At 40.2% G+C, this 26,481-nt stretch overlaps 1 protein-coding gene across 12 annotated transcripts in view; it reads right to left on the bottom strand.

The window, feature by feature from the left end:
• SYNE1 (spectrin repeat containing nuclear envelope protein 1) overlaps window positions 1–26,481 on the bottom strand; it is a 488,224-nt gene that overhangs the window by 205,662 nt on the left and 256,081 nt on the right. For all 12 annotated transcript variants that reach the window (XM_075924456.1, XM_075924455.1, XM_075924462.1 and 9 more), the window contains 13 exons: window positions 25,944–26,108; window positions 24,532–24,704; window positions 21,509–21,662; window positions 17,847–17,990; window positions 15,885–16,049; window positions 12,126–12,443; window positions 11,571–11,726; window positions 9,481–9,651; window positions 7,685–8,011; window positions 5,122–5,274; window positions 3,771–3,938; window positions 1,820–1,996; window positions 963–1,109 (listed from right to left, as the gene is read on the bottom strand). In XM_075924456.1, the coding sequence (XP_075780571.1) occupies window positions 963–1,109; window positions 1,820–1,996; window positions 3,771–3,938; window positions 5,122–5,274; window positions 7,685–8,011; window positions 9,481–9,651; window positions 11,571–11,726; window positions 12,126–12,443; window positions 15,885–16,049; window positions 17,847–17,990; window positions 21,509–21,662; window positions 24,532–24,704; window positions 25,944–26,108 (2,418 nt within the window). The remainder of the gene's footprint in view (window positions 1–962; window positions 1,110–1,819; window positions 1,997–3,770; window positions 3,939–5,121; window positions 5,275–7,684; window positions 8,012–9,480; window positions 9,652–11,570; window positions 11,727–12,125; window positions 12,444–15,884; window positions 16,050–17,846; window positions 17,991–21,508; window positions 21,663–24,531; window positions 24,705–25,943; window positions 26,109–26,481) is intronic.

Consider the following 26,481-nt stretch of genomic DNA (forward strand, 5'->3'; position numbering starts at 1 on the left):
TTCTCTGGTAGAACTCCACATCCACATGAAGGCTGTCATCAAGGAACAACCCAATAACCCTCAGGCTGAAAACTTTCTCAAATTCTCCTATGACACACCTACGTGCCTATGCCACCACTGTCATGGGGCTGGTCTGGGAACATAAATAGACAGATAGATAGATGGTTGACTAGGCAGACAGGGAACCTCAATGTTAAGCTCTTCAATGACATCACTGAGGGTATGTCTATACTTCCTCCCTATCTCGAGACAGGGATGCAAATGTAGTGTACTGAAATTGCTAATGAAGCACGTGATTTAAAAATCCCATGCTTAATTAGCATAATCTTGTCCGGACGCCATTTTGAAATCGCATTATTGCGAAATAAAATGCCCCATGTAGCAACATTGTTACGAGAAAAACCCTTCTCTCGAAATAACTGTTATTCCTCATACAATGAGGTTCAACAGTTATTTCAAGAGAAGGGATTTCTCTCGAAATAACTCTGCTACACAGGACGTTTTATTTCGCAATAATGCGATTTCAAAATGGTGGCTGGACGCGATTATGCTAATTAAGCGTGGGATATTTAAATCCCGCGCTTCATTAGCAACTTCGGTACACTACATTTGCATCCCTGTCTCAAGATAGGGAGCAAGTGTAGACATGCTCTGAGAGTGTCTATTGAGTTGCTCAACCTTAAGTTCAAATATCTTTTCATTTATGATGTTGGGCCAGCAAGAGACACATGCCTGGAAGGGAGCAGTTGCATGGTGCCTAAAACTTATGCTGCCCCTAGTTCATGAACATTAAATCCTTGGAACTAGGAGTTGCCAGTGAGGTTCTGAAGTTTCCATGAGTGAAAGAGTCACAGAGGGTGTTTCCTGCTATATTAGGGACTTACTTGGATTGACACCAAAAAGGATAATCGAGTATATAAACCCAGCTTGTTCCAAACATTGTTCACGTGGACAACTTTTACCTGTTTAACTGCATCAGCCAGGCTGAAAGGTGGCCACATGCTTGGTTTTAAGTCTGGCTGAACTGTAGAGAGCCAAGCCTGACACTGTTGTAGAGTATCCTGATGGTTAACGTGCTTCTGGAGTTCATGTTCCAAACTCTGGTATACCTAGAATAAAAAGATCAGTTAAGGTCATTCACTTCTGACACAGAAGACAGATAAAATACGGGTTTCTCATTATATGAGATGATTGTCAGCAAATTCCAACCAAGCAGCATTTTTTAGACATAAGGTAAAATTTTCAAGTGAGACTAAGGCAGAGTTGAGCAATAATCAGCCCAGAGGCCGGACACTTTATTTGCCTGCCATAGGTACATCTGCTGGCAGTTCCTGTTGGCTGTGAATTTCCATTACCAGCCATTGGGAGCTAATAGGAAGTTACATGAACCGGGCTAACCACTTTTCACCAGAATGAAGACATGCACCTGGATTTTTATTTATTTATTTAGCCAAACAAACTCTATGCTTTGATAATAAATATAGTCAAACTTTTTTTCCCCTAAAATTAGATTAAAATACACAGTCCCCTCCTGAATGGAGACAATTTTTCCTGATTTTATATTAATAATAATTTGTGCACCCTTTTAAATAGGGATTTTAGGTCAGTTTGGGTTTACATCTTGGTACGCGGATAAGGAATGGTGGCACAGGTATATTCATAACCTGTAGAGCCAGTTTTCACACAATTTCATGAAACATCAAATTATTACAAAAATTCTAAAATACATTATTTCAATCCTGCACAAAATTATTACAATACTATACATAAGCAATTGCTTATAATTATAGCCAATATACATAGTTGAAAAAAGACTTACTCTCTGAGTTGTGCTACATATGGCTGAATAACTGTCTCTTGTCCCCTGCAGATGGGTTTGTGTTTGTTGCTTAAATTTTGCTTGAAGATGTTCTGCACATTGGCTGATCAAATAGTCACCTTTATTTTTAAGGTTGTTCAAATGGTCTTCAAATCCTGCAATTTCTTCCATCACTGCCTAAAAAGTTTTAAAAACCCATAAAGAAAGTAAAATCGTTTCTAAATAATAACTTCTTCAATCAACTCATTATATGTGTGATTATTGTTCTTAAATATATTTGTTATTAGCTTTGATGAGAAACATGGTGGCTGTGTCTACACTGGGCCACTTATTCCGGAAAATCAGCCGCTTTTCCGGAATAAGCTGCGAGCTGTCTACACTGGCCCCTTGAATTTCCGGAAAAGCAACGACGCTCTACTGTACAAAATCAGCCGCTATTCCGGAAAAACTATTCTGCTCCCGCTTGGGCATAAGTCCTTATTCCGGAACACTGTTCCGGAAAAGGGCCAGTGTAGACAGCCCAGTAGTCTTTTCCGGAAAAGCGCATCTACATTGTCCACAGACGCTTTTCCGGAAAAAGGGCTTTTCCGGAAAAGCAGCCTGCCAATGTAGACGCTTCTTTTCCGGAAAAACTGAAAATGGAATAGTATTCCGTTTTAAGCATTTCCGGAAATTCATGCCAGTGTAGACACAGCCGGTATGTACCAGCTATGAGACTATACAAACTGTTAAAGATTTTGTCACACAAGAGACCCTGATCTGCCACTTAACAGAATATAGCAAAGCCACATTTGTGGGTCTTCTCTACACTACAAACATCTTAAATAAACCAACATGATGTGCTTTGTTCTAAATTAAGTAACTTCTATTCTTCCTTGTCAACAGTCCCTCTCATTGCCCCTTTTCACCCCTTTTTCCATGTCAAATCTAATAAAAGAGTCAGATTTTGATGTTAACAGTAATTGAGCCAAAGCTGACCCACTAAGAACAATGGTTGAAATCCTCACTCCATTATGGTTAATGGGAATTTTTCCATTGACTTCAAAGGAGCCAGTATTTCACGCAATGAAACTACTTACGGAATAATATACAAATCAAGAAATAAGTTAGGACATCATTATCTGACCCATAGTTAGAAGGAATTTTGAGAAAAGGATTGTGACTTTCTTTAACTTCAATGTGTACTAACCGCAGATGTGAGTTGTTAGCAATAATTATGCTTTTTATGAGAGTATTTGAGGATATTTTACAACCCAAGAGAGAAATAATATGAAAGTAAAACCAGGAGTTTCTTTGCCTTCACAAGTGTTAGGAAGCGCAAGGACATGAGGGCACTATTTTACCACTTGCAGTCTATTTCTTCTCAGCATGAAATAGAGAAAATCTAATACAAAATTCAGACATATATATATATAACCTTCACATGCTGTCACTGCTGCTCATTTAAAATGAGATGATTCAGAAACACATTGATCTGGATATAGACAGTGAGTGCATCAGTACATTTTTCTTGGTAAGCCAGTCAGATATTTGAGTAAGTACAAATGAGGGATGTGAATGGGTAACCAGTTAACAGGTACCCAGTATGCATCACCTGGTAATAACCAGTTAACCACTCTTGGGAGCAGCTGCTGTAGGCAGAGGATTGCTCCAGCCCTGCAGAGGTTGGGAGCTGCCCCTTCCCCGTCCACACAGTGAGGCTGGGAGCAGGAGCCAGCCACTCTAAGCATGGCTAAGCAGGTGGGGGGAAGAGGAGGGACAACTGGAGCTGGGAGCCTCACGCATGGAGGTGGGGTGTGGCAGCAGAAGCCAGCTTAATCTGTATTGTACATCCATAGTACAAATAAGGATGATAAAAAAGTTACAGCCCCAAAACTGAGATGGGGAGTTTCTGGAGTATTTATTTTTATTTTAACTTATCAAATGGCATGTGTTCAAACACAAGACCTACCTTGTGGTTGGCTAATTGCTGAGTTATTATTTCTATGCTGCTGCTTTCCATAAGGTCAGGAGTGACCAGTCTGCTGGACATTTGTAACAGCCACTTCTCCACTTCTTGTAAGTCACTGTTATAATCTTCATGCTCTTTTACTTTAACAGTCAAGCTTTCAACATGTGCCTGTGGGACCATATGAACACAATTTTAAGGACACTTTCAAGAGAAAGGATGTCAAAAGTTGCTTTGAAACCTGAAGAGTTACTAAGAGACTGATCCTGCAAACTATTTACTCACAGGAAGAGTGTTTTAAGTCTAGCCCACAATGAACACATCAAAAGAACTTATTACATCAGTAAGGCTAGGTCTACACTATAGAGTTTTTGTGCAAAAACATTTGTTTCTGCGCAAACACTCGCAGAGCATCCATACCTCAAGCATGTTTTTGTGCTAGTAAAACAAAAGAACAGAGAGGTTTTTCCGGTGTAGATATTCCTCCTCCTACAAGGAATAACTCCTTTTTGCGCAAGAACTCTTGTGCAAAAAGATATATGTGGACAGGGAACAGGGCTTTTTTGCGCAAAAAGAGGCAATCAAAAAAAGCACAGCTGGCCTGGTGGCCATTCTGTAAATAGCAATCAATTTCCTTTCGAGAGAGCATCTATGAAGTCTGGACATTCTCTTGTGCAAAAAGTTTCTTGCGCAAGAAGCATGCAGTGTAGACATAGCCTAAGGGCTGGGACCAGTTTTTTTTTAAACAACATATGCCTAAATACACTGTCAACTTGAAAGATAGCTAATCCTTGTTGCTATACGTCCAAAATATGTTCCAAAAATCCCTTGGACTTATAGAGAAACAGTTTAAAGTGAGGAATTTTTTTCCCATGGTTGACTTCCATTTGCACAAATTGTTTTGGGTTTTTTTTTTTTTTTGCGACTTAAGAGTGGGGAATGGGTGGATTTATAACTCATCACTTCCCACAAGTGTCAAAGACTTTAGAGAGGAACAGATGTATATCAGGGTGACTTATAGAGCAGACACCCTGTGTAGTAATCTCACACATTACTTGTAATTACAGTGGACAAAATAACAGACAGGAATGTTACTTTTAAATTCCTCAATATTCATTTGAGCTTTCCTTGTGATATTTGCACGGGTAATAATTTACTTCATTGCAGAGTACTCACACGAGACTCAATGTACCACATAAGCCCCACATAGAAGGGGCTTCTGCCTGCCCTCTGCTTTGGGATGAAATGTCACCCATAAGAAAGAACCTCAATTTTTTAAACTGGAAAAAAAGTGTTCATATTTTGTGTTAGTGACATGGAAGACTCCCAGAGTTCACTTGCTGATTTCTTTTACCTTTGCCGCATTGCAGAGTTCCTGGTAATTGACTTCAAGTTTCTGAATTTTGTCCCTTAAAGTAACGTCATGCACAAGTTCAAGAAGGGCTTCTCCTTTTTCAGTGACTGATTTTATTGAAGGCTCATGGGACAGCACCGTCTGTTGTACTGACTACAAGCACAAACATTAGAGTGAAAAACATACTATAAATAGAATGTGCTAAAATCACTTCCCTTAGATCTCAGGCTCACAGGTTCCCCTCTAATCACAGATCTCCTCCTCCACATACAGTAGAGGGCGCAGCCTCCTCTATGAAACCATCCTTCCCCAACCAGCCCCTAGGGCTGTATTATTTTTTTTTCATTGAAACCCCCATAGGTATCTTGGGGGAAGCTGCAGTAAGAGAGTGAAGCGAGTGTCTGTGTGTATGAGGAGTCCCTGAGCCAATGGCTATAGTTTACAGGTTTGGGGATGGACCCCACTGCCTCTTCCAGGAGAAGTCACATCCCCTTTAATGCAATGATGCAAATGGACTATCAACAAAAGGGACAACATCTGATCAACTGTTCCCTAATTCCTGCCATTTTAGAACTAAGTGACACATGACAGTATGTGCACATGCTGTGAGATACTGGTTTCCTCATATGCACAGTGATGCCTGAGAGCCTCAAGATACTGGTTTCCTCATATGCACAGTGATGCCTGAGAGCCTCTATTTTTATGCAAACATCTGGAGCCCTGCAGTGTATTACAAAGACTCTAATAAGGTGGGTGTTTGGCATTATCGTTGCAATTTTTATTTTTGCTGTCATTATTTCTGTACAAAAGTAAATGTTAAAAAACAATTTTTGTTTTCCTTTTTGCTGAAGCCATGTTTGATATTACAGATAGATGAGTAAGATAATAACTTTTATTGGATGACTTCTGTTGGTGAGAAAGACAAGTTTTTGATCTTATAGAGAGCTCTTCTTCAGGTCTGGGAAATACTCAGACCCTGTCAGAACAGATGAAAAACCTGTAAACATCTCTCCACTTCTACAATGATCAACACCACTGACAACACACCATTGAAGCAGCAGGATTTTTTCAGACCATTTATTAAATCAACTGGTATTTTAAATCTGCCAGCTGTAGTGAGGCCAAATTCTGCTTTCAGCTATATCAGCATAAATCCGGAGTAATCCCTTTGACTTTTAGGGTACGTCTATACTAGCCCCCTAGTTCGAACTAAGAAGGCTAATGAGGGCGACCGAAATTGCAAATGAAGCACGGGATTTAAATATCCCGCGCTTCATTAGCATGTTCCTGGGCAGTCGCCATTTTGTAAACTGACTAGCCTGGAATAACTGCCCGTGTCTACACGTGGCAATCAAACGGGAGTTTGACGTAAACCCCTTAACTCGAATTAGCTGTTACTCCTCGAGGAATGAGGTTTAACAAATAATTCGAGTTAAGGGGTTTACATCGAACTCCCATTTGACTGCCGCGTGTAGACATGGGCAGTTATTCCAGGCTAGTCAGTTTCCAAAATGGCGAAAGCCCGGGAACATACTAATGAAGAGCGGGATATTTAAATCTCGTGCTTCATTTGCAATTTCGGTCACCCTCATTAGCCTCCCTAGTTCGAACTAGGGGGCTAATGTAGACTAGTGTAATGGAAAACAAATTTTGGTCCAACTCTTTCTATCATCACACCATAAAGTTTGTATACTGATGAGAAGGAGTTCTAAATCCCTTTCTATGGTATTCAAGGATAAAATCAAAGGTGATACAAATAATAGTATATAGTACATTATCTATATTAGCATGTATCACTAGGTGAAAACTTGTACATTTAAGAAATCCAAAGTAAAGATACAAAAAAAGCATATAATTTACATGCTGAGGGGAAGATAATATAAAAAAATGCATAACTTACATGTATATTACACATGTAATTTACACATGATGAAACAAAAGACAGGACTATGCAGCACTTTAAAGACTAACAAGATGGTTTATTAGGTGATGAGCTATCATCACCTAATAAACCATCTTGTTAGTCTTTAAAGTGCTGCATAGTCCTGTCTTTTGTTTCAGCAAGACCAGACATGGCTACATCTCTCTTACACAAAATCATAGCAGCGTATAGTTGGAAAAGCAACTAATTAGAGTTCTTTCGCCCATCTATTAGTTGCTTTCCCTGGTACATCCATTCCCTTTCATGCCCCACAAAGTTTACTACTAAATAACTTTTATGACTTACCATCATATAATTTATATAATAATTTATGTCACCTTTGAATCTGACCTGCAGTTTTCAGATTAGTTTTCATTAATCCAGAATAACTATTGATGTGAGAGGAGTTATTCCATATTTATTCCATGTAAATGAGAACAAAAATTGGCCCCGATGGGTAACCTTCAAACATTAAAAGCTTATTATGGCACCCAAATTCCACATGTGGATGCTTACATTGGCTCTCTGGTGTGGACACTATGCACTTATGATTTGGGCATCCGATTAAGCTAAAAACTTGACCTAAGTAACCTCTAGTTAAAAACTTAATTCATATGATAGAGTCACAAAATCAATTCTTACCTTGTATTTGGATAACTGAGCCTTCTTCTCATATAATTCAGTTTTGGGCTCCACTTGAGTATGCAAGATGGCTTGGTACTCTGTCAGCCATCGAGTCTGTGCCTTATATTTGTCTGAGAATTCCTTTGACAAGTAGAGGCACTTCTCTAAGTTTGTATGTTCCTTCCTTATAGAGCTGGCCAGCTCTTCAAGCTGTTCCATGTAATCATTGATCTCTTTTCTTAACTGGTCAGCTTTATTTCCTTCCATGTATTTAATAGCCCGATCACCCTTCTCACGTGCAGTTTTCAGCAACCTATGGCCTACATCCATGTCACTCAAAAGAAGCTGTAAAAAAATAAAATAAAAGGAGATTAAAAAGTAGATGGAGTTTTTTACCCCTTTCACTTTCCTTTGCTGTAATTTTGATGTCAAAGATATGAAACTAGCAAAGTCTTTTTCAAACTATTGAGGCCAAAGAGACTGAACAGACTTCTCTCTGCTAGGGATGGTGCCTGCATTAGCAGTGAAGTTTGGAGAATCTTGCACTTGTGCTGTTTATGCTGCATTTCAGAACAATATTGTCAACTGAGTATCTGGACTTCTATCTCATCACTTTTCACAATCAAGATGTTTGATCACGGTCGTCAGTATTTCACAGACTTGCTTAAGTGGAACAGATACAAGAATATATAATTTATCATTTTCCACTGATTATTGAGTAGGGCTAACGGGAAAACAAAAGAGTTTGCATCTCAGAAAGGAATTAAAGCTTTTGTTAATTTAAAGATATAATGTTTTAAAACCACATAATTGAAATCAGACAGTGGTGGTGACGTTTCAGGAGTTGAACTAGGAAGTTTTATTTACAAAGAGCTCTAAATACAAATTGCACAAGATAATGTGTAATAGTTGAAAGCTGTTCTTTGGCGTAATTGTTTCAAATATTGCAAAGACACTGAGGAATTCACAATTCTAGGGTACAGTATGAGTTTTACCAGAGGGTTTGTTCAGTGGGAGAAAAGGAAGAGTTTTGCTCCCCACAACACATTTCTATAATAAAATTTATATCAAATGATCATTTTGGAAGTCTTTTTTAAAACTAAATCAAAATAAAAACACCCTCTATTAGAAGAATGGGATTATACCATTTGGCTTCATTCATGAATTTCACTATAAATAGTTACCAAACTATTTATCAAATGTCATCAAACTCCACAGACTTTGAGATGTGTCTACACAGCAAAGTTATTTCAAAATAACTCACGTTATTTTGGAATAACAATGTGAGCATATACACAGCAATTCTGTTATTTCAAAATAATTTTGAAATAATCAACGGCTTATTCCGATTTCTGTAAACCTCATTCCATGAGGAATAACCCCTCTTCCGAAATTGCTATTTTGTAGTTTGGATGCTCCACTGCTGCTATTTCAAAATAGCTCCACCCCATGGACATTCAAAATAATTACTCCCTAGTGCTTCCTGGGGCTTTAAATTAAGGTAGCGCATCCACATTAGGGGAGCCTGCCTCGGACTAATTTTGAGGCTTCCCTGTAGTTTAGACGTGCTACTTTAAAATAAGCTATTTTGGAGTATTTCTTCCAGAATAGCTTATTCCGAAATAAGTGTGCAGTGCAGATGTACCCTAGGAGAACATCCAATTTTACACCAAATGCTTTCTATGCTGCTAACTACTCTGGGCTGTTAAAATCAGAATTCTGAGCAATGGTGAGAGCACCTTAAATCTGGACTAGTTTATGTGACTTGATTCAAGAACAATGACTAAGAAATACCAAGTTCAAGCAAACTGTACCTCTAGTTTCTGCATTTTCTTTTCCATTGCCATTTTATCCACTACATCAGTCTTGGTTACCACATTTGTTAAGTTCTGGCTAGTGGCTCCATACCAATCTGTGTAAGTTCTGAAAGCCAATTCTGATTCCTCCATACTTCGAATCTCTTCTTCCAGGAACTTTATTTGTTCCTTCACACAAATGTTGGAAACAGAAAATGAAATGCTTACCATTGTTTATTTCTTGATAATAGAATGTTTAATAAAAATAACAAAATATTATTTTATGAAAGAATAATCAATTTACTAAGCTCATTGACTTTTACTTAATTCCTTTCATATCCATCAGATAACTGTTTTCAAGAGGCTTTCTGTATTCTCTTCTCAATGGGTATGTCTAGACTACATGGCTCCGTCGACAGAGCCATGTAAAAAATAGTTTACTCAACATAGTCAAAGAAGTGGGGATTTAAATAATCCCCACTTCATTAAAATAAACATGACCGCCATGCTGTGCCAATGATCAGCTGATCCGGTACAGCGCAGTAGTCTAGACATGGCGCGGTCGACAAGGGAAGCCTTTGTCAACCACTCCGGTAAACCTTGTTTCACGAGGCATACCGGAGCGGTCGACAAAGGGTTCCCTTGTTGACTGCGCCGCATCTAGACTGCCGCGCTGTGCCACCAAACAGCTGTTCGGCACAGCGTGGTGGCCATTTTTATTTTAATGAAGTGGGGATTATTTAAATCCCCGGTTCTTTGACTATGCCGAATAAACTATTTTACATGGTTCTGTCGATGGAGCCATGTAGTCTAGACGTACCCAATGTGTGTGCATATCAATCATTAATGTTAAAATGGAGTAATATTTTAGTACTAAAAAGTACAGGTGATAAAATTCTATTTTATACTTTTGAGTGAATTCAGGCTTTGCCTATACTAGGAAACTAAGTAGGTGAAACCCATGCACTCTGAGCCACGCAATTAAACTGACCTAAATCCCAGCTTTCTTGTCTACTGGGATTGCCAAGAGAGGTATCAGTCTGTATCCCCTATGAGTGTATTTTTTGTGATACAAATAACTTACACAACTATCTGTAAGAAAACAGAATGAGACTACTGTGACAGGGCGTTTTCCCTGCACTGGCCCTTTAAAGGCAAAACCCCAGCCCTGTGTGAGGTCTGAGAGCCAAGCCCCAGCTGAGGCAGCTCTTTCTAATGAGGGCCCAGCTGGGGTCTGTATAAAGAAGGGCTCCTGGAGCAAGGAGGAGAACTGACTGCTGCTCTGGAGAGAGAGCAGTAGGGACCTGACTGCCAGGGAAGCAGGAGGCTTCCTGGAGGTAGAGCAGAGCTGGGGAAGTTCTGGCCAAGCAAGCTCCTATGCTTCAGGGCCTGAAGCAAACCTTGAGACTACTAGGGCTGTAGAGAAGCAGCCATGGTAGTCAGGGGCAACAGGTTTTCACCTCTTTGCCGGTGATGAGTAGCCATTACAGACTGCAGTTTGTCCCTGAGCCACTGGGCAAGGTGGGTACAGGGGAACTAAGTGGAACTAAGTCCCTGAGCCACTGGGCAAGGAGGTCACTGAGGCAAGGTGGGTACAGGGGAACTAAGTGTTCCCTGGGAGAACAGGGTGCCCTCCGAGGAGTGCAACCAGGATAAACACCAACCCCCGGAAAGGAGGCTCAGACACTGGAGTGGGCACTGTCGGAGGGCAGTGTCCTAAAGAGAAACACAGGGAGACACCAGCTAGAGGGAAGCATCCAATGAGCCAAACAAGCTAATTCCCAGAGCAACCAGCTGGCGGTGCCAGGGTGGTAAGTCTACCCTGTGACAACTACCAATACATTTCACACAGATTGCTAAGCACCCATGACATGGTGGCTGCAGAAGTTGTTTGAAAGGGCTGGTTCCTAATAACAAGGCCCTGATCTATTTCATCCACTGAAATTTAGAGAGGGGGGTGGGGGTTCTCGTATATGCATGTTATATAATTAAGGATTCTATCTCAGTGAATAATCTGTGCTTGCTATGCCCAACAAATAATACCTACTTGTATCTCCTCCGTAGCTAACACTGCATAGTACTACAATGAATGAATTTCCATTACTTACCAGTACATGAAGGATAAGCGCTTGGTACTGAGAGGTAAGCTGGGTAGCTTGATTTCCCATTCTACTGGTAGTATGACTTTCCTCCAGGATTTGCTGAGCTAACATCCCAACTTCCTCAACATCATCTTTGTAGATCATTATTTCTTCATGCCACTTCTGAGACAAAGGAAAAAAAGACATTATCAAGTGTATGTGGTTACAACCTGTGGTTGTTTGCTCTGGACAGCAGAGCATAGAAACTCAGCACCACCATGGGAGAGTGAGCTGGATTCAGTTTGGATAGCTCATCAGGAAAAATGTTGAATAAATTCCAGTTCCAAGACCAAACTCTTCTCTCAGTTGTGCCTGTGCTCTCTATAGGCCAACTGAATTCCAAATCCCACACTGAGGTTACAGCTCTGGAAAAATTATCTCTTCATCTGAAAGCTGAGAAAGGTGGATCTGAGATATAATGACAATGTCATATTTACAATCATTTTTCATAGGACAACTACACTAATGCATAAACCATGTGTGTTACAGTCAGCATTTCTCAAATAGATGGAGAGTAGTTACCTTCATTTGCTGTAGCTGCATCTCCTTTGTTGCTCTGTCAGACTGCCGCCCAATCCTGATATTAACTTTCTCCTCCAGGGTTTTAAGCCAGTCATTTACCTTCTGAAACTTTTTCTCCATTAACCTCAATCTGCTTAGATTGGTGTTTAGCTGGGTCCTGGCCTCAGAAAGTCTCTGCTGGTAAACTTGCCAATCCTGTCGCATGGATTCCAGTGCTCTGTCTTCAATCTGGGGTATGCCCCAAGGTATCACCTCCTCCCTGCCGTGGAGTGATGCATTCAGTAATGCCTGTCCCTCTGCACAATTGACCTGTAGCTCCTGCAAGGTTACAAGTATAGGGGTACCTTGTTCACATTTTACATTAACAATGCTATAAAATGTTTTGCAGAGTAGATAAAACCCTAGCTCCCTTGAAGTCAATGGCAAAATTTCCTTTGACTTTTGGGGCAGGAGGTCACAACATCACACAGTGAATTTAAGGTTGAGTACCTTATGCCATCTAGATGCAACTCTGGTCAAACATCTTAACACAGCTTTATTTGACACAATCACTAGTGTTGTTCAATGAATCAGGGGATACACATTGATAGCCAAAATGTGCTACATATTCCTCCCTGAGCTGCAAGCTTATCACCACTTCCAAAACATACATCCTCTTTGCTGGCATGAGAACATGGGATCCCAGAGCCCATCCAGCACATTCTGTAACTCAAGACTCTCAGGCAGCCAGCCAGCACACTACTAACTTGACACTGTGGGTACGTTTTAAACCAAATCTGTTTCATTAGATTCCTAGACCTATTTTCCATTGCTCTTACATAGGCCAATAAAAACATTTGGGTAAGTAAAAACAGCCACAAAAGGTGCTACATTTTAATAAAGCTGAATTCATAAAAAGCATACAAAAATCAGGAAACAGCTGGCTTGGCGATGATTTATGACCCAGATTTTTTAGTAATAAATATGCTGATATTTTCCTTGTATATATTTCATAAACAAACTCATTCCCATATCCTTTGTTATTAAGAATCTCAACATGCTGGATTTCTCTGTCAGACTGCTGCCCAGTCCTGATATTAACTTTGTCCTCCAGGGTACTAAGTCAATTGGGGTATTTTGAGACTGTGCAATGCAAGCTTGTCAGAAATCCATTTGATAGCAAAATGAGCTAGTCAAATTAGGGAGCATAAAGGTCCCCATTTTTCTGATGAATATATTGGATACAGAAGACACATTTGGGTTGCTGCTATTAATTCCAGAACTGAAAGAAAATGGCTTCAATAAAACAACAAGGGATTATATGTTCAAACACAGCACAAGAGAACAGCACAGCAACCTGAAATGTAATTTTCAGATTTATTTCTATCAAACAAATACCACAGCCTTAAATTTGAGAAACTTTCCTTCCATGTGAATATTTTTTAAAAGTATAATTTTCTAGAGAGATGTATACACATTTTCACACTGACTTTAATTCCTTTAAAAGTCATATGTAAAATACTGGGCTTTTCACATATGAACCCTTAATCGCAAATTGTCCCAACAACTTCATGAACATGTTAAATTTGATTAATGCTATATAGTCCTTTTGTATTATTGTTAGGCCAAGAACAGGACTAAAAATCTCTCAGTCAAAAAAGCTAACAATGTTAGGAACTACAGTAAAAGGCCTTTTATCTGGTGCAATGGGGTAACGAGGGTGCTGGTAAATTTAAAAAAATGCTGGTGTACTAAGAGGAAGGGTTTTGGAGTGCGGGGAGGGGGAAGTATGAGGCAAGGGTGCATGAGGGGCTGTGTGGTACAGGCTCTGGGAGGGTGCTTGGGTCTGACAGGGGGTTGGGGAATGGATGGGGCTTGGAGTACTGGATGGGGGAACAGGTGCTCCCTTTTGGCAGTCACCGCAAGCAGCTCCCCATCCCTGATGCTCCTGGCCGCAGCACAGCCAGGCGGCTCTGCTGCAAGCAGGCATGTTGCCTCTGCCTGCAATCACATCCCCCTGCAGCTGCCACTGGCCACGGTTACTGGCAAATGGGCTGGGAGCTGTGGAATCAGCACTCGGGGAGCAGGGACCGAAATAGCATACCTGCAGAGCCATCGTGCCACACCTCTGCCAGCAACAGCAGGACAAGGAGCCATTCGCAGGGGTTGCTGGAAGCAAGAGCCCCCCTACCTGACACTCCAAGCCCTTCCTGCATGCCAGCCACTGCCCCAACTCCCCTCACAGATCCAATCTCCCTCCCAGAATGCACCTCACAGTCCCCTGTTGTTCCCATACCAACCACACGATAAACCAGCCATTTGCTCATATAAGAAATACTGGTTATTGAGCTTGCCAGTTGGTGAAGTGCAGCATAAAAAGGCTTTTACTGTACTAGGAAAGAATAGATAATAAACAGAAAATATTATAATGCAGCTATGTAAATCTATGATGTGCCCACACTTTGAATACTGCATGCAGTTCTGGTTTACCCTTCTTGAAAAAACTATATTAGAATTAGAAAATAGGACAATAAAAATGATGAATGAGTAGGGAACAGCTTCCATGTGAGGAGGAATTAAAAAGATTGTGACTGTTCATCTTAGAAAAAACAGACAAAGGGTGTGTGCATTGAAAGAGGGTTATAAAATCATGAATGATATAGAGAAACTGAATTGTAAAGTGTTATTTACATCTTCATATAACACAAAAAAGAAGGGTCGCCCATGAAATTAATAGGCATCAAGTCTGAAACACACAAAAGGCAGTATTTCTTCACATAGTCAACCTGTGCTACTCACTGCAATAGGATGCAGTGAAACCCACAACTCTAAGGGTACGTCTAGACTACAAGCCTCTTTTGAAAAGCCTCTTTCGAAAAAGAGCATCTAGACAGCAGTCTCTTTTTTCAAAAAAAAAAAAGAGCTGCTTTTTTGAAAGAGAGCACCCAGGCAATCTGGATGATCTCTTTCGAAAAAGCACTGTTTGCATTTAATAATGCCTTTTTTCGAAAGAGAACTTTCAAAAAAAGGCGTTATTCCTTGTAAAATGAAGTTTTCCGTGGTCGACAAAACTGCTGTGTTCTTTCAATTTACCTTTGAAAGAACACAGCAGCAGTCTAGATGCAGGTGAAGCTTTTTCGAAGAAAGGCCACCCTGTAGTCTAGACACACCCTAACGGGGTTCAAAAAAGATAAGTTCATGTAGGATAGATTCAGAAATGATTTTTAGCTAAGATGGTCAGGGACATCATTCTCTAGGTGTCCCTAAATATCCAACTGCCAGAAGCTGGAACTGGACAACAGGGTCACTCAATAAATCACTCTCTTCATTCCTTCTGAAGCACCTGGTATTGACCACTATCTAGCGAGGATACTGGGATAGATGGAACACTGGTCTGACCCACTAGGCTGTTCTTATATTCTTAAGATGAGCTAACAGGCTAGAGGCAAATTGCTTGTCTCTTTGAAATCAATGGGACTTTTGCCATTGATTTCATTGGAGCCAGGATTTCACTTTCATTTTGCACCGATACAATAGTTGGCATATGCACTTCACACTTGTATCAATAAAGTTAATGTCATTATTTGTGCCTGCAAATGGGAGGATCTATTGAAATCCACTTGAAAATCAAAGCCTGTAATTCTTGTGCATGTTTAGAACATGGTTTTAAAAGCTCCAAAGCATTGGCATTATTGTGGATTAATTTTTTTTCAGAGATAAATAAGGATACAACCTCTCTGTCATGCAATTATTGTTATTGTATTTTATACAATACTATACCTGTAAGTCCCGAAGTGTTGACTCATGAGTCTGAGCATCACCTTCAAGATATGATAAACATTCAAGCTTTTCCTGTTCCTTTTCCAGCCATACTTCAAAAGCCTTCAGTTTTCTTTGATATTCATGATGTAAGTGAAGCAGCTTCTCAGATTTTGTTACGGCCTCCTATTTGTTAAAAATACTTAATTAGAGCCAGAACCAGCTAAGAGATTTTAAATCCTAGAAATAGGCTACAAAGTTTGGATCTAGAGAGAAACTTTCCCAAAGTTCAGGGGGCCTCAGTTAGGGGGCATGGTTTGTGTAATTACAGAAAGAGGGAACATCTATGAAGATACAAGCGTAAAATCCAATAGGAACTTCGGCTTTGGATTTGGTCTTTTGGTTTGACTCCGTTTCTAGTACAAGCACTGATTAATATTAACAATGTGCCTCATTTTTATTTCCTTTACTTTGTTTTTAAACTAGCACAACTCCAGTGACTTAATTGGAATTATTTATGATTGTCTTAAGTGTGAACTCAGAATCTGGCCCATTTTCTTTTCAGGAATTCAGACCCTTGTCAACTATATAATAATAGTTCTATCTCCTATTTGGAGTATATAATAGCTTGCATTATAGAGTGTTTTACTGTAACTAAAGATGACTTACTAGACAATGAACTCTATGCTTATACTGAGAAACAAATCACTTTCATGAGTAGTCCCTCTGATTTCATGATCTGGCCCTAAAATACTGCAATATCTGGTGCACAACACCACAGCCATCATATATTTGCATGGCATCAACGTTAGCATTGTTTGGGTGTCAGATGAAAGCCACCCTTTTTACTTGTGATTTTATTGGTGTTTGAGCCTATGTGTGTGTGTGTTCCTCCTCTCAAGACATTTTTAGCAGGTTTTATGTCCCTCTGGTGTCTTGTATTTTAATTTTTTATATATATTTGTATTGCGTTTAAAAAAAATTGTAAGTCACCTTGAATATGTTAAATAGAGAGGGGTAAAAATATTTTAAATAAATAAATAAAATAATAAATATTAGCAACATTAAAGAGCAGATTTTCCAGAAGCAAAACTAAAAGATTATCTGCAACTGAAACTGCAGGGGGATTTCTGTAATTATCAGTAGAGGAGTTTGGTAGAGACCCTCGGGTTAAGTCTCATGCTTATTAAATTCATCATGCATCTTTGCTGACTCCAATATGGTGAGACTTCAGTTTTACACCTCATCTAAAAGTTGGCACCTCCATCACAATGGCCCAGTATTATGCTCCAGGACTGATTGAGAATCCACAATGCTACTATTGCACCTAATTTTCCCATCCACATTTTAGTCCAGGCCCTCACTGGTTATTTTAATATGATATCACAAAACCACAACCCTGTGCAGAGTGACTACAGACAAGTTTCTGCAAGTACATACAACTTTGAAAAGTTCATGATTTTTTAAGATATTTCATTAAAACTGCTGCAGCCTTCATCAGTCTGTAACAAAAAGCTTTCCAAAATCCCTTCTGGGCTAGTACTGGAACCCACCAGCCCTCAAGATTTGAGTGAAGCATTCACTGTAATGGATCACATGACAAAAAAATCAATGGGACACAGCTCAGTAATAAAGTTCTATATTTAGCAATAACTGCTTGTAAAATTATGCCCTTAGTGAGAAGATGGTTTGCCAAGTGTTTACATTTGCCGTATCACACGAATTTCATGTGTGTTATTTGCACTTATTTGTATTTGCACTGATGTTTTTAAACTTGTAGTCTTCCAGGGTGAAATCCTAGCTGTACTCAAGTCAATGAGAGGTTTGCTTTTGAATTAAATAGAAATAGATACGTTAAATTTGCCCCCAAATATATATATATATACATTAAAAATTCAGACATAAAGCTAAAGGTGCTCTCTCTCTCCACCCCATAGAAACACTCAGAGAAACACATTGGAATACTGCCAAGATTAAATGTACCATTGTCTTGTCTTTCAGGAGCCTGTATCGTTCTTGGAGGTCCTGGAGTTCTAGCTGTGTTACATAATGGTCAGTCATGCTAGAGCCTTTTGCTTCAATAGTCTCTAGTAAGCTGCTGTGACTCAACACTTCTTCACTGAGTAACTGCAGAAAATAGTAAATGAACATGTTTACTAATGATCAATATTCAAACAAGTCCAGAGATGGCTTGTTATCAGTGGTTTTGTTAGTTTGTTGCAATATATATATTGCTTTTCGGGAAGGTCTACACTGCATGGTTACTTTGAGGTATCCCGAAATAGCTACCCTGTGTCTTCATAAGCTCCCCATTATTTTGAAATATTTTTCGAAATAGTGGGTGTGCTATTTCGGCATCCCAGTTACCCTCATTCTACAAAGGTTAAGGGATGTCTCAAAATAGTGCATTATTTCGAAATTTGACACTGTGTAGATGCACCAAATTTCGAAATAGCCTATTTTGAAATTTAAATCGAATTAGCGCAAACTGTGTATCCTATTTTGAGTTTAGGGTGCTGTGTAGATGCACCCTTACAGATTGTTTCAATAGGTCAGCATTAAGTGACTGAAATTTTTCTGCTGAATTTATTACAGTTCTAGTATCTCCAATACAAAACTAATTCCTTCCACCTATTTCTCACAAACACGCAGCAGCATATACATTAGGGAAAAAAAAAACCCAAAGCCAGGGGTCCCTACAAAATAGATACTGCACATATCCTTCTCTCCCTGGGAGAGGATGAAAGTGGAAAGGAATCACACATGACAGATGTTTGCCACACTGTTTAATGCACTACTGAAAAGCATTCACGTCCTAATGTAGTTAAGGGAGTGTGTGTGTGTTGTGTGTAATACTTCACAGGTGAGAGAGCAGCAATAATGACATTGCATGGCAATTAATAACCACCTGAATTAAGCACCTCAGGCTTCACTTTGGGCTCTTACCACCTTTAACAGGCTATTTACATCTATCAAATGTCTGTCTCAAAACACATTATCATTACTTATATTACTAAATGCAATATAAAGAGCCACAAAGGGTAACAAAAAAAAAACAATCTACCAAATATATTAGATGCAAGAGGAAGACCAAGGACAGGATAGGCCAATTACTCAATGAAGAGAGAGAAACAATAACAGATAATGTGGAAATGGCAAAGGTGTTTAATGACTTCTTTGTTTCACTTTTCTTTCCGAAGGCTAGTGGTGATTGGACACCTAGCACAATGAATGCTGGAGAAAATAAGGTAAGTTCAGAAGTTAAAATAGGGAAAGAACAAGTTAAAAATTATGTAGACAACTTAAATGTCTTCCAGTCACCAAGACCAGATGAAATGTTGATTGAGGAGATATCTGAGTCATTAGCTATCATCTTTGAAAAGTCATGGAAGATGGAAGAGATCCCAGAAGACTGGAAAAGGGCAAATACAGTGCCCATCTATAAAAAGGGAAAAAAGGACAACCCAAGAAATTACTGATCAGTCAGCTTAAGTTCTGTGCCAGGAAAGATAATGGTGCAAATAATTAAGGAATCCATCTGCAAACATCAAGAAAATAATAAAGTGATATGTAACAGTCAGCATGGAATAATAAAGAACAAATCATGTAAAACAAACCTGATCGATTTCTTTGATAGTACAACAAGCCTTGTAGATGGGGGGAAGCAGTAGGTGTGGGATATCTAGATTTTAGTAAATCATTTGATACAATTTCACATGATTTTCTTAAAAACAAACTAGGAAAATACAACCTAGATGGAGCTACTAGAAGGTGGATTCACGACTAGTTGGCTATCAGTTCACAAAGAGTAAGCTATCAATGGTTCACAGTCATGTTGGAAGGGCATAACAGGTGGGATTCCATAAGAATCAATTTTGGTGCTCAACATCTTCATCAACAATGTAGATAATGGCATGGTGAGAACATTTATACAATTTGAGGATGATACCAAGCTGGGAAGGATTGTAAATGCTTTGGATGATACAGTCATAATTCAAAATTATATGGACAAACTGGAGAAATGCTCTGAGATACCCAGGAGGAAATTCAATAAGCAAAAAAAGCAAAGTACTCCACTTAGGAAGGAACAATCAGTTTCACACATACAGAATGGGAAGTGACTGTTTAGGAAGGAGTACTGTAGCAAGAGATCTAGAGGTCATTTGTGGACCACAAGCTAAATGAGAGTCAATAATGTGATACTGTTCCAAAAAAAGCAAACATCATTCTGGGATGTACTAACAGGTACATTGTAACCAAGACACTAACAGTAATTATTCTGTTCTACTCTGTGCTGATTAGGCCTCAGCTGGAGTATTGTGTCCAGATCTGGGTGCCACATTTCAGGAAAGAAGTAGAGAAAGGGCAGAAGGTTCAGAGAAGAGCAACAAAAATGATGAAAGGTCTAGAAAACATGACCTTTGAGAGAAGATTGAAATAATTGGGTTTAGTCAGGAAAAGAGAAGATTGAAAGGGAACATGCTAATAATTTTCAAGTATCTAAAAGGTTGTTACAAAGAGGAGGGAGAAAAATTATTCTCAACTTCTGATGATAAAAAAGAAGCAATGGGCTTAAATTGCAGCAAGGGAGGTTTAGAAAAAACTTTCTAATTGTCAGGGTGGCTAAGAACGGAAATAAATTACCTAGGGAAGTTGTGGAATCTCCATCACTGGAGATATTTAAGAGCAGGTTATACAAACACCTGTCAAGTATGGTCTAGTTCAGTGTTTATGAAAGTGGTCCACAAAACCAGTTGGAGGAATCTGTTAACTGGCCGCTTTGGTGTGTTTATTTGCTGGCTCTGCAACAACAGAGCCTTGCAGCTCCAATTGGCTTAGTTTTACCATTTGCAGACAAGAAGAGCCACAGGAAGTGGCGTGGGCCAGGCCATCACTTCCCGCAGCTGTCCTTGGCTGCAAAGAGCAAAACAGAGCCAACGAGAGCTGCAAGGGTCTGTGGCCATGGTGCAGATAAGTAAACATACCAGCATGGCCAGTTAACAGGTTCCTCAAAGTGGTTTCATGGACCACTTTGAGAACTATTGGTCTATATGGTGCTTGGTCCTGCTATTAGTGCAGGGGACCAGACTTGATGATTTTTCGAGATTCCTTCCAGTTCTAGGATTCTATGAAGATATTACGATAATGCAGAATGGGTCTGATTCGCTGTTACCACACACTCTGTGTAATTATATACACCAGTTCAGAAGTGATTTTTTAAAATAAAACATATCCATTCTAATTTGGCAGCATTTTGACACACCAGGTACAAGAATATGAGAGAATGAAGAGAATATAAACTTGAAGATTTCTCTCTAAGGCTGGGAGGTTGGGGTTTTGTTGTTGTTGTTTTTTAAGTCTGTTGTCTGAAAGTTGCATTTTACCCTACCATGCATAGATTTTCTGTCTAGTATGGTTTATAGCACGGGGTATTTTTTTCAGCAATGAATTTCTGCTGCTGCAGAATTTAATGAGGAAATAGGACTTCAATCTGAACAGCTGTCCTCCTGATTGATTGATTTCTAGCGTGCACACCAGGATAGAATCTAGATATCAAATATTTGTATGTCTGTTCAGACATCATTGCAATATTTATTCTAACATACAAGAGGATTTTTTAAAGAATATAGTAACAGTGAACAAACCTTTGCTTTGCTGAGGATAGCTGTTTTTTCCCTTAACTCTGCACACTGTCTCTCAGAAGCATTCATGCTTGCTTCTACTTTGTCCATCCAGCTGGAAAATTTACGAACATCATCCTGATAACTTGTCCATTTGGAGAGAGCTCCTTCCAACTGACTACAATTTAAAAATGCATATCAATTGATATTCATTATCTTATGTTTCTCTAGCAATGACATAAGATGATAAAAAGTTATTCAAGTTTTATGTTTGTTAAAGGACAGAATGATGGGAGACATGTAATATGCTGAACTGCCTTTGGAAAAATTGCAAGAAACTGCAACAGATTTTGATTGGCTAATATATAGGAGGGCACTGAAATCGAGGCTACTTGCCCACATTAGAAAAGGGATAGCAAAAGACATACAAGATGCTTGCAGTCCCAGCATATCCCTCAACCATGTGTGCATTAGCTCTACTACATATATGGGTAAAACATGGTTGAAAGGAATACAATCTAAACAAGTCTTGATTCCAAGTTCCATATTTTATATCTTATCATACGTTAAGGATAAATAGTCTTGGTTGTTTAAAACTTGGAAATATTAGTAATTAATGATGCTTAATGTGTCAGGCCATATTTTTATATATTTTCTTTTTATTTAAGTATTATCATCTAGACCAGTGGTTCCCAAACTTTTTGGCATCACGCCTCCTTTTTGAATTTTGAGAAACCCTAACGCCTCCCCCCCCCCCCCCCCCCCCCAAAAATAGCAGCAAAACTTGTTGAGGAAAAGAGTAAGAGAGAAAAAAAAAAGGAACCAACCGGGGCCGAAAAACAAAAATAGCAGCAAAACTTAGGTGGGGAGGATTGACGGGCGGGTGGGGTGGGGGTGGCGCTGAGTCACCTTGTCCCTCCCCGGAATTTCTTCATGCCCCCTCACCCCAAGGGGCACTCCCCAGTTTGGGAACCCATGATCTAGACTCTCCTCGACAGTGATGATATTATTACTATCATAATATTTCACATAGTACTGTTCCATCCTTTGAGGTAATGAGTGCCTTCCAAGAAGTATCTAGAATAATAGAGTTCTATTGAAGTCAGGATCTAGCAGAATTTGGCCCTTCATTTTCTTAATGTTACTTGTATTTGGCTTTCATACCATATATGTATAAGGCACAGTGATTAAAATAACTGAATGAAACTTAAAATATCTGAAAATAAAGCTTGCAATCAAATTATAGTGTGTGGCAAGCCAAGGTATGATTGTACAGTGCACCAAATCATCACATAATAGTTAGCTCTATGGACATATGCATGGGGAGTCCCAGACTGTCTTGTAGCAGTATTCACGTGGCTAGTTACAGTGTGCCAAATTGCTGTATTGTAGATTCACATCCTGGTTAGCTGCACACTAATTTTTGCATAGACAAGTCCTCAGACTGTAATTATATTCTTAGTTAATTTGTCACTAAATTTCCCTTAGTCTGAGTCTTACTCTTAGGGGGTATGTCTACACTACCCCGCTAGTTCGAACTAGCGGGGTAATGTATGCATACCGCACTTGCTAATGAAGCCCGGGATTTGAATTTCCCGGGCTTCATTAGCATAAGCGGGGAGCCGCCATTTTTAAATCCCCGCTGCTTCGAACCCCGTGTAGCGCGGCTACACGGGGCTCGAACTAGGTAGTTCGGACTAGGGTCCTATTCCGAACTACCGTTACTCCTCGTGAAACGAGGTGTACCGGTAGTTCGGAATAGGCACCCTAGTCCGAACTACCTAGTTCGAGCCCCGTGTAGCCGCGCTACACGGGGTTCGAAGCAGCGGGGATTTAAAAATGGCGGCTCCCCGCTTATGCTAATGAAGCCCGGGAAATTCAAATCCCGGGCTTCATTAGCAAGTGCGGTATGCATACATTACCCTCCTAGTTCGAACTAGGAGGGTAGTGTAGACATACCCATAAATATACTCAGTATTGGTGTAGCTGTGTTGGTCCCAACATATTAGAGAAATAAGGTAGGTGAGTTAACATCTTCTGTGTTAACTTCTGGACCAACTTCTATGGGTGAGAGAAACAAGTTTTTGAGCAACACAGCTCTCTCTCAGCTCTAGGAAATGCACTCAAAGGCTGCGTCTAGACTGGAAAGTTTTTTGGCAAAAGCAGGTGCTTTTGCGGAAAAACTTGCCAGCTGTCTACACTGGCCGCTTGAATTTCTGCAAGAACACTGACTTCCTACTGTCTGAAATCGGTGCTTCTTGCGGAAATACTATGCTGCTCCCATTCGGGCAAAGTCCTTTTGCGCAAAAGGGCCAGTGTAGACAGCTCAGATTTGTTTTGCTCAAAAAAACCCTGATCGCGAAAATGGCAATTGGGGCTTTTTTACGCAAAAGCGCATCTAGATTGACACGGACGCTTTTCTGCAAAAAGTGCTTCCATGAGGAGTAGTGGTAGTTTGAATTAGGATCTCTAATTCGAACTACCTACTCCGTGCTGCGTGTAGCGGCGGGCACGGAGTTTGGACTAAGGGGGATTTAAAAATGGCGGCGCCCGAGAACATGCAAATGAAGCCTGGGATATTTAATCCTGGGCTTCATTTGCAACTCCGGTTGCCCTCATTTGCCTACCTAGCTCAAACTAACGTGCTAGTGTAGACATACCCTCTGAGCTTTGTCTCTGTAATACTTTTAAATGGAATACAATGGTTTTATTTGGAGTTTTAATCCCTTGTAGGGATTGGTTTCCTGAGTGCTGAGTCCTTTTAGCTTAGACCTCCCAGAGCTGAACCAATTCAGAGTTTGTGCTGCTCTACAAGGGGGCAATAACCTTAATTCTGTACCTTGGCTGAGGGAGACTGGTGGTTCTGCTCCAGTAGGACAGAATGGTGGGGAGCCCCAGAGGATAGGAAGGCCAGCTACAATACCATGATCAGCACAACCCCAAAGGGATTTCTGTGAGTTAACCCATCACAACAACTTCTGGAGAGAACACTAATATTTTCAACTCTACTGTCTTCTGTTACCATTCCCCCTTCATTTCTTTTTTACCTTTTACAGTGAATGCAAGAAGACAAGAAAGAAGCCCATTTTTCCTTAAGTGTCTGTAACTGTTGTTCAATGACAGGGACACCCTCCTGAGATGTATTTTGCAGAACAGATTCTCCTCTTGTCAACAACATTTTCATCTGGATTTCCTTCTCCTGCTTCACTGATAACAATCCCTAAAACACAAACAGACCTTGTTTTAGTCTTATTGTTGTGGCATTCATGTAGTCCTTCTCTTGCAAGGAGAGGAAATGGTTTAGGAAAAGGAGCTGCCACACCTTGAATGAGGGTATCTGGATGGTGGCACTGACAGCTGAGTCTGACTAGCAAAGCATATCTTTCAAAAATAAAATATAAACATGTTTGTCTACCCTTTTTATGGGCGGTGGTGGTGTATTGCAATATCTGTGCATTCGGGTCAGTCGGCATATTACCTCTAAGTGCAATATTCACCCAACTGTAGCGTGGCAGTGCACCCTCAATGCAAGAGACTATTTGAGGCGCACAATCTACTCCTGACTAAGCAATGTATTAATTGCTACAAACAAACAAACAAAGAAACAAACGTTAACAGAATATTATGGATACAGTTGCTTGTAGTATTTGACAAACAGTATGACTGTTTAAGTAAAGACAACATCATTATTTCTCCCTACAACTTTAGCTAACCATGTGTCATCTTGAAATTTTTTCTTCATTATTTACACCATTTTCCAAGTTACAACAGTCTGGTTTATCTTTATTTCCTTAACCTATTTAAAATAAGCCCCTTTTACCCACAAAAGGCAACATTTTTTCAAATATTTTTTGAAGTAAATGAAAAATTAGTGTTTGGATTCTGCAAACTTACTTATAGTAGTCTCTCTGTTTCATCGCCTTTGGAGTAATGTGTCCCAAGTGTGTCATTGTGAGGGGGTTCGCACTCACCACCGTATCCCCCTGCCGGCTGTCCTCACGAATTGGCTCCCTTGGCAGGTGGGGTGCCTTCTCTGGGGTGGTGTCTCCCCTCTTCACTCCCGGCTGCGGCGTCCTCTTCGCCACACTGCCCTCCGGCAGTGCCCAAGTCTGTCTCTGAGCCCCCCTTCCGGGGGTTGATGTTCCTCCAGCGGGCCTTCTTTCAAGCCCTGCAGTCTGGGGATTTGCGGGCCAGAGCTCCCCTAGCCCTGCCTGGCCTCCCCAGCCCTGCCCTAGCTCCAGGGAGCCTCCTCCTCCCTCAGCAGCCAGGTTCTCACTGCTTCCCCTCCACAGCAGCAGCCCATTCTCTATTATGGTGCCCAGCTGGGCCCTAATGGGCTAGTACAGCCTCAGCTGGGCTAAACTCCCCGGCCCTGGTTCAGGCCGGGGTCTGCCCTTAAAGGGCCAGTGCAGGGCAAGCGCCCTGTCACAGTCATCTTTATAGTCATTTGTTTACATACCTCCAGTTTTAACATTCTGCTGTCCAGAACGCTTTTGTCTGCCGTGGGGAGACAATAAGATTCCAACATATGAATTGCATCAGCCATCCAGTCCTGCAGTTCTTTCATGACATGAGAGAACTGATGATGCTCTGCAACAATCCGATCCATTCTGGAAACCTTCTCCTGAAATTCATATGGAAATTAACACTGGCAATCATTTCAGTGACTAATCAATTCACCATTTACCCTTCTCTTTGTTAAGCTAAATACATTGAAGTTTTTTGATACTATCATTGTAAGGCATGCTTTCTAATCATTCAATCAGGGTTCGGAATGCATTTAGAGTCTAAACTGTATCTACCATATTTCATGCACATATTACATGCTCGAGTGCATGTATTTGCAGTTACATAAGAATGGCCATAGTGGGTTAGACCAAAGGTCCATCTACCCCAGTGTCCTGTCTTCAACAGTCACCAATGCCAGATGTCCCAGAGGGAGTGAACAAAACAGGGAATCATCAAGCAATCCCTCTCCCATCACCCATTCCCAGCCT

The sequence above is a fragment of the Pelodiscus sinensis genome, chromosome 3 (genome assembly GCF_049634645.1).
Source record: "Pelodiscus sinensis isolate JC-2024 chromosome 3, ASM4963464v1, whole genome shotgun sequence".
Classification (NCBI taxonomy): domain Eukaryota; kingdom Metazoa; phylum Chordata; order Testudines; family Trionychidae; genus Pelodiscus; species Pelodiscus sinensis.